This window comes from Bombina bombina, chromosome 12 (genome assembly GCF_027579735.1).
Source record: "Bombina bombina isolate aBomBom1 chromosome 12, aBomBom1.pri, whole genome shotgun sequence".
Lineage (NCBI taxonomy): Eukaryota > Metazoa > Chordata > Amphibia > Anura > Bombinatoridae > Bombina > Bombina bombina.
Genome location: NC_069510.1, coordinates 120534596 through 120548839, shown reverse-complemented (window position 1 = coordinate 120548839; position 14244 = coordinate 120534596). Strand labels below are relative to the sequence as shown.

Genomic DNA, 14244 nt, shown 5'->3' with positions numbered 1-14244 from the left:
ATTGCTAATCTTCCTGATATTCATTGTTTTGTACAACCTTTGGTTTGTATAAAACTTGTCATTAAGTCAATTTCTCCTCCTTGGAGTTTGAATTTGGTTCTGGGGGCTCTTCAAGCTCCTCCTTTTGAACCCATGCATTCTTTGGTCGTTATATAACTTTCTTGGAAAGTTTTGTTTCTTTTGGCCATCTCGTCTGCCAGAAGAGTCTCTGAATTATCTACTATTTTTTGTGAGTCTCCTTTTCTGATTTTGCATCAGGATAAGGCGGTGCTGCGAACTTCTTTTGAATTTTTTACCTAAGGTTGTGAATTCTAACAACATTAGTAGAGAAATTGTGGTTCCTTCATTATGTCCTAATCCTATGAATTCTAAGGAGAAATCATTGCATTCTTTGGATGCTGTTAGAGCTTTGTAATATTATGTTGAAGCTACTAAGTCTTTCCGAAAGACTTCTAGTCTATTTGTCATCTTTTCCGGTTCTAGAAAAGACCAGAAAGCTTCTGCCATTTCTTTGGCATCTTGGTTGAAATCTTTATTTCATCATGCCTATGTTGAGTCGGGTAACACTCCGCCTCAAAGGATTACAGCTCATTCTACTAGGTCAGTTTCTACTTCCTGGGCGTTTAAGAATGAAGCTTCGGTTGATCAGATTTGCAAAACAGCAACTTGGTCCTCTTTGCATACTTTTACTAAATTCTACCATTTTGATGTGTTTTCTTCTTCTGAAGCAGTTTTTGGTAGAAACGTACTTCAGGCAGTGGTTTCAGTTTGAATCTTCTGCTTATGTTTTTTTATTAAATTTTATTCTGGGTGTGGATTATTTTCAGCAGGAATTGGCTGTCTTTATTTTATCCCTCCCTCTCTAGTGACACTTGTGTGGAAAGATCCACATCTTGGGTAATCATTATCCCATACGTCACTAGCTCATGGACTCTTGCTAATTACATGAAAGAAAACATAATTTATGTAAGAACTTACCTGATAAATTCATTTCTTTCATATTAGCAAGAGTCCATGAGGCCCGCCCTTTTTTGTGGTGGTTTTGATTTTTTTGTATAAAGCACAATTATTCCAATTCCTTATTTTATATGCTTTCACACTTTTTTCTTATCACCCCACTTCTTGGCTATTCGTTAAACTGAATTGTGGGTGTGGTGAGGGGTGTATTTATAGGCATTTTAAGGTTTGGGAAACTTTGCCCCTCCTGGTAGGAATGTATATCCCATACGTCACTAGCTCATGGACTCTTGCTAATATGAAAGAAATGCATTTATCAGGTAAGTTCTTACATAAATTATGTTTTTGTGCTTCCCCTGCAAAGCAGGAAAAGCAAACAAAGCATCTGATACAGAAGATATGCTAGTAGCCATATCCTGCAAAGAAGAACCAGTCTGAGATGAAGCGCAGGGCACTGCAAGAGAAGAGAATTGAGATTGGGATGATTGAGAAGAAAGTTGCGGAATAGCTTGAACAGGAGACTCCTGAACAACATTCTCCTTAGAAAAAGAAGGCTCTGAAACAAAAAGCCTATCCCTATACTGTATTGTTCTTTCAATACATGAGGAACAAAAAGGGATATGCGGCTCCACATTAGCATCAAGGCATAGAGTGCAAGTAATAGCCTGCAAGTCCTCTTGCTCCATCTGTACACTAGCAAGAAAAAATAATTCACGATAATCAAATTTCAAAAAAAATTGCAGCTTTTTTTTTTCTTAATTTTTTTAAAAATGTTACCGTCCCTTTAAGAAACGAACGTTAACTAATATACACAGAAAATTCACAATGAAAAACAAAAAAATTACCCCTGCAGCACCTATGCAACTCAACAAGCCTTGTAGAGGTGCTTCCCCAGTGAATATAGCAAAAAACAGTGTAGCAGAGATGATCCTGGCTCCTCCACTGCTACAACCCGCTCTCCAGACTGACCGCACAGGAGCTGTCAGGAAGTTGATGAAAACAAACACAACCTCCTAAAGAAGCACGCAAAACTCGCACTGCAGAAGCTCCGCCCATCGTGGGCGTATGCAAACACCTCCCAGCCGACATTACAACAGACAGACACCGGGAGGATAATCACTGCAAACAAACTGTTGAGAACAAATACAGCCTCTCAATAAACAGAGCCATTAAAAAGTGCATACAACACCCAGAGCCTAAAAAACTGTCTGCCAACACATATGCTAGACTGTCCTATAACATTCCTCTCTCATTGCCCCATGAAAAAAAACTTGCCACCATATAAAGAACCTGCACCAACAAGCTTCACATCCAAAAACAGAAGTGAACACCCTCAGAAAAATAGAAAAGTAGCACTTACCTCAATAACAATCTGCCCTGTAGCAAGGCAGCTCACTAGGTTTGAAAGGCTTCCTTCCTAACAAAGGCCTGTGGAAAAAAGAAAAAGACTAAGTAATCCTACATAGTCTTTTTACCAAAAAGGGCAGCTCACAACCTGGGAGGCACAGAAGGGATTATTCCACCCCTAGATCCCCAAAGCTTAAAAGCCACCACTGCTCTACTGAAGAGACTGAAAAGGAATACAGCTAAACCCCAGGAAAAAACAGAACAAGCTTGTCCTGCTTGAAAATAAACTCTTGATTGAAGAATCAGACCCCTAGAAATTATTACCACCTCCTTGCTGAAGGCAAAGAGAATGACTGGATGTTATGGGTAAGGGAGTGATATTTAACAGCTTTGCTGTGGTGCTCTTTGCCACCTCCTGCTGGCCAGGAGAGATAATCCCACTAGTAATTAATGATTCCGTGAACTCACTATATCTTAGGAAAGAAAATTTTGTTATAGCGCAACTTCAATACAACGGATGAATTAAACTCCATCTAATATATCCCCCCCGATCTGGTCATTTTCTCAGTTTTACACCAACCATCATGATACAAAAGCAATAGCAGTGGGAACACTAGGTAGTTTGTGATTGGCTAGCAGGTCCTCTTGTTCTGGGAAATCAGTGAAATTAAAAACACATAAAACAACGTGCTCAGAAGAAAAGATAAAGCAGCATTATTCATAGGATAATTCTAATCAGACATAAAGGTACATTATCATACAGCTTACAATGTGTGTTTAAAGTCATGAATCAGAGAGACCATTTCATTTTAAACCAATTTGCAATTTATTTGATTATGAATGTGCTTCATTCTCTTAGTATCCTTTGTTGAAGTAGCAATGCCCTAATGGGAACTAGCAGAGCACGCACATCAGGCGAGCCAATGACAAGAGGCATGTATGTGCAGCCAACAATATGCTGCTAGCTCCCAAGTATTAATGCTGCTGAGCCTACTTAGATATGCTTTTCAACAACAGCTACCAAGAGAAAAAAAGCCAATTAAATAACAGAAGGAAATTGGAAACTGTATGCTCTGATTCATGGCTTTATGTATTGCGCTTCTGATCATTAAAGGGATATTTGTTGTGCTACGCACCTTGCTTTCTTGTTTGTATCTGGTGTGGGGCTGGGGCAGGAGCCTGCGCTTTCGCCTGCTGCTCGATCTCCGCTGCTTTCTGTTTCTCCTTTGCAGCGTCTTCTTCTGCTCGTTTCTTTCCCTCTGCAGCAGCGACGTCTCTGTGCATGTTGCTGACCAGTGCCCTCATCTCCTGCACCGCACGATCACCTACACTGATGTCCTCCTGGGTAGGAAACCCTCTCTGCAAACAGGGGACAACAAAGTCACAGAGAGACAGGTACACGTCGTCACTACAAGCGCACACAATATGCCCCAGTGTTTCCTGACAGCTGAACGAGGAACATGTATAATTATATAAATAAATAAATCTATCTATCCCCCTTTAAAAGCAGTTCCCATAAAGCAAAGAGCCATCATACTGGGCTATAGAGAAACCTCAAAGCTTTATTGTATGGATCCATTCCAGGAAGGAAAACTCCAGCATCCCCATGCACATAGGGAAGAATGTATTGTGCAAAAGGCAACATTTGTAGAGCTTCACTTCTTGAGTAGGGAATAGAGAGTTTATAATACCAATTTGTGGCACCTAAAAAAATATTTTTGCTGGCTCCTACATTTTAAATAAATGTGTTAAGCTCTGATACTGTACTGAAAGGAGATGATGGATATACAGACATCTCCATACATATCCAATTCACAAAGAGGCACTCACTTGATAAGAATAGACTTAACGTTTCGGTGCTCCCCTTGCACCTTTGTCAAATGTCATATAATGGCTCAGTAAAGTGAACCTAAAAGCAGATATCCCACTATCTACCTACCCGTTTAAGTACCTGAGAAACCGGCGTCGTTAGACCCACGCCGTCCGCCACTGATGATGTCATCAGCCGACTCTGCATGACGTCACCAGCCGCGGGTGTGTGTAGTCTGTTGCCACAGAAACCGGCAAATAAATTACAGTGGCAATATGTACATATGCAAACTATAGCGATCATGCAGCATCACAGATTATTGGTTTGTCACACAGAGGTAATATATACCTGCATAATCTGTAACTATCACAACACGCTAGTAATCTATTACGATTTTCTCCTTAGTGTAAATTGACCCAGATCATAGCTGTATGCATAGATCCGTGATGGAAAATCCATACAAAGGCATAATTGAAAAACAACTTTTCAATTATAAGTATGCATACAGATATAGCTGGAATATCCAAGTTGCAAAGCTGTCTGGCCACATTCCTAAAAACCTATATATAAAAAATATTAAAATCAAGAATTAGAAGAAAATAGAACAATTATCATTGATCGCAATCTTGAAACATTATGGTTACACTTGGCAAAATGACGCGCCACTGGCTGCTCCGAATCTCCTTTATCCAGTGCCTCTCTAATTTAATGGATTGTCTTTCCAATGTACACCAAAGAACACAGACAAATTAGCATATAAATAACATGCGTGCTTGTACACGTCAGCCGGTGACAAATTATGTACCACCTGTTGTTATTTGGGTGTTGGAATGTCGAGCCCCTCAAAATGTTATTGCACGTTATACAACTCACGCATGTGAAACAGCCTTTTTTCATTGATTTGACATCCCTTAGATCGTCCGCTCTGCGGTATAACTATTCTGGGTAGCTTTATCATTTGGAACTATAGGGTCGGATCAGTTTCCAATAGTCGCTAGTTTTGGCACACCAATTTAGCCAAGGCTGTATGTCTGGGGGCATAAGTAGTTATAAAGTTCAATTGGTGCCTTTCTCCCTTGGGAGTTATCTTCTTCACAACTTGTATAATCGACCGGACTGCTCAATAACCTTTCTTTAATGTTGTTGATCATCCTTCTTTCATAACACCCAGATACAAATCTTTCTTCCATTTCCGAGAGTTGCGTTGTCATAGTGGGTACCTCACTGTTGTTAAGGATGACCCTTGTAAATTGCGAGGTGACAATCCCAGTTTTGTGATGCCTGGGATGAAAACTTGTGGCCTCAAGGAGAGTTATGATCAGTCAGTTGAGTATATAGGGAGGTGCCAAACAGGCATCAAATTTATAGATATTTAAGTCCAAAAAGTGTATGGTAGACTCACTGTACTCCAACTTAAATCTTATGTGACAGTCCATGGAGTTCAAGCATGACACCCACCTTGAACTCCATAGAATGTCACATAAGATTTAAGTTGGAGTACAGCGAGTCTACCATACACTTTTCTACCTATATTCCATAAGGCAATGAAGTGTTACTAAGCAATTGCTATTTAATATATATATATATATATATATATATATATATATATATATATATATATATATATATATATATATATATATATATATATATATATATATATATATATATATATATATATATATATATGTTAGGCATTTCCATGAGGTCTGTGTGATGCATGTAAATTGTTATATTTTCTTGTCATTCTTGATTTTAATATTTTGTATATATAGGTTTTTAGGAATGTGGCCAGACAGCTTTGCAACTTGGATATTCCAGCCGTATCTGTATGCATACTTATAATTGAAAAGTTGTTTTTAATGATGCCTTTGTATGGATTTTCCATCACATTATCTATGCATACAGCTATGATCTGGGTCAATTTACACTAAGGAGAAAATCGTAAAGATTACTATTCTGTTGTGATAGGCTCTGATACGCCCACGGGGGCGGAGCTTGTGTGTGCTGTAATGCAGTGTATACGCTGTAATATCCCTTTAAGTAAGAACCTCCCATCAACTCCTCACCCCTATTTAAAGCTCACCTTTCCACTTACAAATTGCCTGTTAATTGAAGTGTATGTCAAGCACACTTCTCTATCCTGCTTATACTCGTAGGATATTTTCCTTTTCAGGTCAAAGCAAGAAGTTGTTATCTCATCTTTAACTTCAGATTCACTTCTATCTGAACTCCATTCAAGACAAGTTGTTTATCTTACGTTCTACAGAAGTCTATCTTACAAGTTGCTAGTTTGAACTCACTGTTTGTTTGTCTCCTCGCTTCAACGATAACCGGAAGTAAGTCACGCTCACACGCCGCGGTCTCACTAACCGCTCGAGTCTCTTCCAGGTAAGACGCTCTCTCCGGTTTTCCCAAAAGCATTGGTTTGATCGGATTAAGGTAAATTGCACCCTGACTGTATTTCTTGCATATGAACTGTGCGTACAATTTACTGCTTAAGACTGCCCTCAGCTTCACAAATGTATGATGAACTGAATCACCAATTATTTCAAGCTAACTGAAAGTTAAGTGTAATACCGCTTAAAGGACATTGTAAATATAACTTTTATTTTGGTGTGCGAGTGTGTGAAGATGAATGGATGAACGGAGACTCAGAGGATAATATCTAAAATACAATTTATCTAACTTAAGTTAAAGTTAAACTCGCTATCAAAACTATTGCTTTTTAAATATAAGATCTTGCTACAAAAAAGGCATATTATTCAGAACATGCTATCAAGTCTCTGATAATATCATCTAACTTTTTGGACAATAAGCTCACCGTATTTGATTTCTTTTACACAGAAATAGTATCAGAGACAATATACAAAAGAGCAACAAACACTACTTTTTACAAAAGTAACAAGTGTGTTACAACGCTCAGTGTGACGGTGCTTCACGTTTAGAGTAACAAACGGCTAAGCACCTACCTAATCTAAGAGTCTGCTCAGTTTGTTATTTCTCCCGGTGGCTCAATTTAACAAAATAATAATGGTGACCGGGGGCTGACTTTTGAAACGCCCACGAGGGGCAGAGCTTGTGTGGCGCCAATTTAGTTGCGCATCACTTTACTAGGCTTCCGGTTACAGAAAGAACAGGGTATTTTAGTCGGAGGGTGTTCAGTTTAGTATAAGCACCTCTTAGGTGTTTCTGGTTATCGGAATGACCTGCAATTTTCGGTCAGTTTTTGCGCTTGAAAGACAGCGTTTCAGCTGAGCCGAGAATTTGAGAAGAGGGGCTGACAGACGCCTCAGCTGGGTTGAGCTGAGGTGTAGAGGAGGTTTGTTGTACTTCTCTACCTCTTGTTTTCTAGTCAGCCATTTCTGCCAATTTAATTAAAGAAGTTACTCTAAGATTTAAAGAGACAGTAATGGTCAAAATTGTTAAGTTGTTTATTTGATTCTCATCCATATGTGAATCCCATAGAGACCCTAAAAAATGTCTCCTTATGTTTTTGGAACAATGTGGCACTACCAATTCCTTTCTTTGTTCATTATGTTGTAAAGTGACCTTTACTAAGGGGATAGAGAATTTTTTGCAGAAAAAATAAATAAATAAATTATAATTAATATTATATATATATATATATATATATATATATATATATATATATATATATATATATATATATATATATATATATATATATATATATATATATATATATATATATATATTGGTAGCCACACATGCAGTGCCCTGCGCTTCCTCGCAAATTCTGGAGTTGCTTTGCAAACATCGCTCCTATAGAGTCATTAGCGATATCTGTTACAAGAGGGAATATGCCTGATGAAGTGTATTGAATTCCGATTGTTTCTTGCCTGAAGACTGAAGGAGGAAGATACTTCGATAGAATATGGAAGTAAATTCTCAGACTCCATCTGGGTTGTACCTTTATCTGATACTGAAGTTGTTTATTTCAGTTTAATCTTGAACACCTCCGTTGGCTACCTAAGGAGGTTCTAACGATTCTGATCGACTAACATAATTGGGGTAGTCAATCCTAATCAGTAAAAGTATTGTTGGTACCAGAAAGACAAGGTCCCCCTTTTTCTCCATTTCCTAACTTTAATGGACGCTTGTTATGTCAGACTCTATGGAAGAGTCTTGGCGGAAGGCTCCCTAAAGGGTAAAAGAAGGTAGTACACTAAGGTTTACAATGACTACCTGCAGTGGTAGTATCACTAGTGTGGAAACATAATGGATTAATGTGTTGTCTATCTCTAGGGACAGACACTCCCCTCAAGAATATCCAGGACTGGATAGGGACATTGATGTTATCCATCCTTTTTTCTGCAGATGCTTGCCTTCAGTGGGAGTCAAGATTTCAGGCTTACTATTGACGAGCAGTGCTCGACGGCGATATCTCGGATATTACGGAAAAATAAACCGGACAGAGTAATTTTCTTTGCTTGCAATTTTCAAGGAAAATCCTTCTACTCCCTTTTCCAAGTCCAAGCCTTCATGGAGGCCCACCTCCAATCCGAGACCGGATCTTGTGGGGGTCAGTCTTTCCTTCTGTGTTCAAACAAGTTGCAACTGGAGTTTAAGATTGTTCCTCCCATGATCAGCTTTGGCCTTCAGGATTTTCTACAGTCCAGATAGGAGAGGTGTTTTTGCACTTGTATGGAACTTCTCTGACCTAGGAGTGATAGTTTCTCTTCCAAGGCAGGATCGAGGTCTAGGTTTCTACTCCATTCTGTTTGTGGTTCCCAAGAGGGAAACGTCAGTTTAATTTTATTGGTGAGTTTTATCAAGATGGAAACTATTCGTTCCATTTTTCCTTGGGCCCAAGAGGGTCAATTCATGACAACAATAGAATTAAAGGACGTGTTCCTACATATTCTTATTCTCAAGGATGTTCACAAGTTTTTAAGGTTTGCCTTTCTATTCAAACACTTCCTATTTGGGGCTCTTCCCCTTCGCTGTTGGCGGTGCTTCGGTTTAAAGGGCATTGCAGCGGCGCCCTATCCGAACGTCATCCTGGTCCGGGCTCCTTTCAACAAGCAAGATTCCTTTCAACATTGTGGTCTTCCATCCTGTGACCTCTTGGTTGGAAGGTTACTTTGGAAAAGGAGTTGCGTAGTTCCAAACTCAAGGGTATTTTGTTTAGGAACATTAAATTCCCTACCAAGGTAGTTTTTTCTGACAGAGGTCAGGAATTTACAGATTTTGATTTGGTTCTGCAGTCCACTCCTTGGCCATCAGTGGTTCAGTGCAGGAGATTATGCAGATTTGTCTCCTCAAATAATAAGGAAGCAGGAGACAAGGGTTTCTTTTTCATGGGGGTTGTCTTTGATCCGGCTTTGCAGTCTTTCCTGGGTGATTATGATGCCAGCTTCTAGGATGGGGAGCAGTCTGGGGCTCCCTAAAGACTCAGGGAGTCTGGACTCAGTCCGAGTCTGTTCTAACCATAATCATTCTGGAGCGGACAGATCTTCAATGTTTTTCTGACTTGGCCCCAGTTAGCCCGGTTCCGAGTTATCAGTTGGGCAACATATCTTCTGTGACTTACATCTATCATTAGGGAGGAACGAGGAGTTTCCTAGCGATGATAGAGGTAACCTAAATAATTCTGGGGGCGGAAGCCCACTTTGCGGTTTGTCGGCAGTCTTTATCCCAGGGGTGGACTCCTGGGAGGCAGACTTCCTGAGCAGGCAGATTTTTCATCTGGGGGAGTGGGATCTCCATCCAGAGATGTTTTCCAGTCTGATTCTCAGATGTGGTCAGCCGAAATTCGATCTCATTGCATCTCAGCAGAATGCCAAACTTCTGAGGCTCGGGTCAAGGTTCAGGGACCCTCAGGTGGTACTGAAGTTGCCCTGGCGGCTCCTTGGATCTTCAGTTTAGCATACCTATTTCTTCCGTTGGCTCTTCTCCCTAGAGTCATTGCTAGAATCTAGCAGGAGAGGACCTCTGGGATCCTTGTTGCACCAGCTTGGCCTCACAGGATGTGGTATGTGGATCTGGTGGACATGTCATCTCTGCCACTTTGGAAACGTCAGTTGAGGAGTGATCTTCTTCAAGGACCCTTCTTTCTTCCTAATGTAGTTTCTCTGAAGCTAAATGCTTGGAGATGAAACGCTTAATTTTATCTAAGCGGGGTTTTTCTGACTGTCAGAGACCATGATTCAGGCTCGTAAGTCTGTAACTGGATAGATTTACCTTGAGATTTGGCATAAATATCTATTGGTACAAATCCAAGGGCTACTCATGGAGTAGAGTTAGGATTCCTAGAATTTTGTCTTTTCTCCAAGAGGGTTTGGAGAAGGGATTATCGACAAGTTCCCTAAAAGGTCAAATTTCAGGCCTTATTTTTGTTATACAAAAGTCTGGCGGATGTCCCAGATGTACAATCTTTTTGTCAGGCCTTGGCCAGGATCAGGCCTGTATTCAAACCAGTTACTCCTCCATGGACCCTTAAGGTTTCTTTAAGGTGCTCCGTTTGAGCCCATGCATTCCTTAGATATTAAGTTGTTATCTTGGAAAGTTTTATTTCTTGTTGCTATTCCTTTTGCTCGGAGAGTGTCTGAGCTCTCGGCATTACAGTATGAGTCTCCTTATCTTATTTTCCATTCAGATAAGGTAGTTTTACGCACTAAATTAGGATTCTTTCCTAAGGTTGTATCTGATCGGAACATTAATCAGGAGATTGTTGTTCCTTCTTTGTGTCCTAATCCTTCTTTCAGAAAGAATGACTTTGCACAATTTGGACGTGGTCCGTGCTTTAAAGTTTTACTTGCAGGTGACTAAGGACTTTCTTCAGTCTTCTTCTTTGTTTTGGTTTTCTCAGGAAAACTCAAGGGACAGAAAGCTACGGCTACCTCTCTTTTTTGCTGAAAAGTATCATACGTTTTGCATATGAGACTGCTGGACAGCAGCCTCCTGAGAGAGTTACGGCTCGTTCCACGAGGGCTGTTGCTTCTTCATGGGCATTTAAAAATGATGCCTCTGTGGAACAGATTTGCAAGGCTGCAACTTGGTCTTTTCTTCACACTTTTTCAAAGTTTTACAAATTTGATATCAGCTGCGGCTGTTTTTGGGAGAAAGGTTCTTCAAGCAGTGGTGCCTTCCGTTTAGGTTCCCTGTCTTGTCCCTCCTGTATCATCTGTGTCCTCTAACTTGGGTATTGTATCCCATAAGTATTGAAGATGATCCGTGGACTTATCGTGTCTTAAAAAAGAAAAGAAAATTTATGCTTACCTGATAAATTTATTTCTTTGTTGACACGATGAGCCAACGGCCCGCCCTGTTCTTATAGACATGTTCTGGATTATTGTAAACTTCGGACACATCTGCACCTTGGATTCTCCTTTCTCTTCCTAACTTCGGTCTAATGACTGGAGTGGGAGTGAAGGGAGGAGCTATTTAACAGCTCTGTGGTGCTCTTTGCCTCCTCCTGCTGACCAGGAGGTGAATATCCCATTAGTAATTAAGATGATCCGTGGACTCATCTTGTCAAAAAAGAAATACATTTATCAGGTAAGCATAAATTTTCTTTTTTTATATAGAGATGTTCAGGTGATATTTTTCTAGTGAGCTTTTTACAGCTATGCTGCATCACTTTCATGCGTTTTAACATTTGGGTACTGTGTCCCTTTAAATACTTTAGAAGCCATTTGCATTGCATTGAGTATGTTTATCCCCATCTCCTTTGCAATTGCTAAATAGAGAGATCTAAATGTGTCACTATATAGCATATGTTGCAGGGATGAGTTTCTGATGTGTGGCGTATGCACACCAATCTCCCCAGGGAATTATAAAAGTTTTATTTTCAAATGACAAAGCAAAATAAATAAAAATGATTGTTCATTGCATACTGTTTTGTTACTACACATAACTAAGCATTTAATTTAATCTAGAATGATGAACAACAATACACAGCATCACATAACTCACCTCACTGCAGGAGCGGACGACATTAGACAGCATGCTGCATAGCTGGTTCCCACGGTTGCTGTACGCGGACAGGTCTAGTCTCAGGCTCCCCTGCTGTTTGTAATTTGGCTCCATCTGCTGGACCAGCTGCAGCACCTCCTGCTGCAGAGCACAAAGCTTGCGCATCCTCTCTCTACCCTCCTCCTGGCGCAATCGCTCCTGTTCCTGCTGTCTCTGCTGCTCAGCCTCACGCAGCTTCAAATTCAGAAGCTGAAAAAAGAGTGAAGAATCATTTTACAGTTCGCTGGTAACAAGCATGCATAGCAGAGGTCACAGTAAGCAGTTACTGAGAGCACTTGAGTTAGCAGAACTGAAGCCATATTGACCTTTAAACTGATAATATTGTAAAACAGCACTTGGGACCCAGAGATGTAGCTCTAAAACGAAAAGGCCAGATAGCCAACTAAGTATTATAACTTATCTAAGGTTTAAAAGTGTAAATTCATATTTCCTTACAAAGTATCACTACCAAATGCTAGTAGACATTGGAAATGACAAACAATGTATGAACTAAAATACTGATGTCCATAGGACCCTTAAAGGAGCTACCATCTTTAAGCAAAACAATGGTACATATGTATGTACATACATACAGCATTTTGTAAGGCCCAGAAAAGTTTATCATTGCACAAAAGCTTATGTGAAACTATGTGCTTAACTCTCACAATGCATTGCTGCTCTTAGGCAGGACACACCTATTTAGCCAATGAGGAGGGGCATTCACAGGTTTATATGCCAGTTAGTGTCTGTGCTCTGTTCGTGTCTGGCTTGGCAACAGGAGATTATCATTTACCACTGAGCTTTTGTGCAATAATAAAAAAAAATTGTCATCTAGTGTAGCCCAAACACAAACCTGAAATAGTTACAAACCTTCGCTCGGTGCCGATGCTGTTCTTTCAGTTTCTCCTGCTGTCCCAAAGCTTCTTTGTAACTAAAAGAAAGTGACCAGAGGTGAGATCTGAGCTTTGTCACCAGAAAGTAAGTAGGCAATTCCTACACCTACCTCTTTTCCAGCATCTCTCTGCGCTGATCCTGTTCCTGCCGCAGTTTCAGCTCCATCATCTCATCATATCGCTTCAGCTGCTCTACTGCCTGATTAGCGACAGCTTTACTATGTTGCTCCATGAGCTCCACACGCTGTTGCAGTTTATCCTGCAATCACATATTAGCCAATAAAGACGTAGTCTACCAAAGCTCTGTAAAGGCGCTGATGGCTCATTACTGTACCTGCGTATCCATCTTTCTCCATGATTCATATAACAAAATGGTGCCTTCTACTCTAGACGAGTTCAGTTTGACGGGGCTTTTTGTTTCCGTAAGAGAATCCTCAGATGGTTTACAAAACTGCAGTGAGAAGAGTATAGAAACATAACTGCTCAATAAGTGCTGCTCCAATAAGATAGCATTAATAACATGGGGGTGACAAAGCTTTGTTATGTATTTACACCAGAATTTTTGTTGTTTAAAAAGAAAGATAATCCCTCTATTATCCATTCCCCAGTTTTGCATAACCAACAGTGTTGTAATAATACGTTTTACCTCTGTAATTACCTTGTATCTAAGCTTCTGCTAACTGCCCCCTTATTTCAGTTCTTTTGACAGACTTGCATCTTAGCCATATACTGATAATCACAAGAGAGGATTTGGAAAAAAGCACACCAATTCTTAGGCCTGTGGGGCACGGAATGTAGGACCTGCCAAGTCCAAAAATATATTCCAGACAAAAAGGTATTCCAGGCTCCAAAAATTTAAAAAGAACCTATATTATCTTACATGGGGTCCTCAGAAAAAAAACACAGTGTATGTTTTTTTCTGAGGACCCCATGTAAGATAATACAGGTTCTTTTTAAATTTTTGGAGGCTGGAATACCTTTAGTTGTCTTGCATTTTAGCCAATCAGTGCTCACTCCTAGGTCACTTCACGTGCATGAGATCAATGTTATCTATATGAAAAACACATGAACTAATGCCCTCTAGTAGTCAAAATGCATTCAGATTAGAGGCAGTCTTCAAGGTCTAAGAAATTAGCATATGAACCTCTTAGGTTTAGCTTTCAACTAAGAATACCAAGAGAACAAAGGAACATTGATGATAAAAGTAAATTGGGAAGTTGTTTTTAAATTACATGCCCTATCTAAATCATGAAAGTT

The 14244-nt window shown here is 39.9% G+C and overlaps 1 protein-coding gene across 1 annotated transcript in view; it reads right to left on the bottom strand.

Annotated features, from left to right (window-relative positions):
* Positions 1-14244, bottom strand: part of GLE1 (GLE1 RNA export mediator) — a 241962-nt gene that overhangs the window by 179750 nt on the left and 47968 nt on the right. Inside the window, exons 3-7 of the mRNA XM_053695875.1 lie at positions 13322-13438; positions 13098-13246; positions 12965-13025; positions 12056-12304; positions 3441-3663 (exon numbers count right to left, since the gene is read on the bottom strand). Of these exons, the coding sequence (XP_053551850.1) occupies positions 3441-3663; positions 12056-12304; positions 12965-13025; positions 13098-13246; positions 13322-13438 (799 nt within the window). The remainder of the gene's footprint in view (positions 1-3440; positions 3664-12055; positions 12305-12964; positions 13026-13097; positions 13247-13321; positions 13439-14244) is intronic.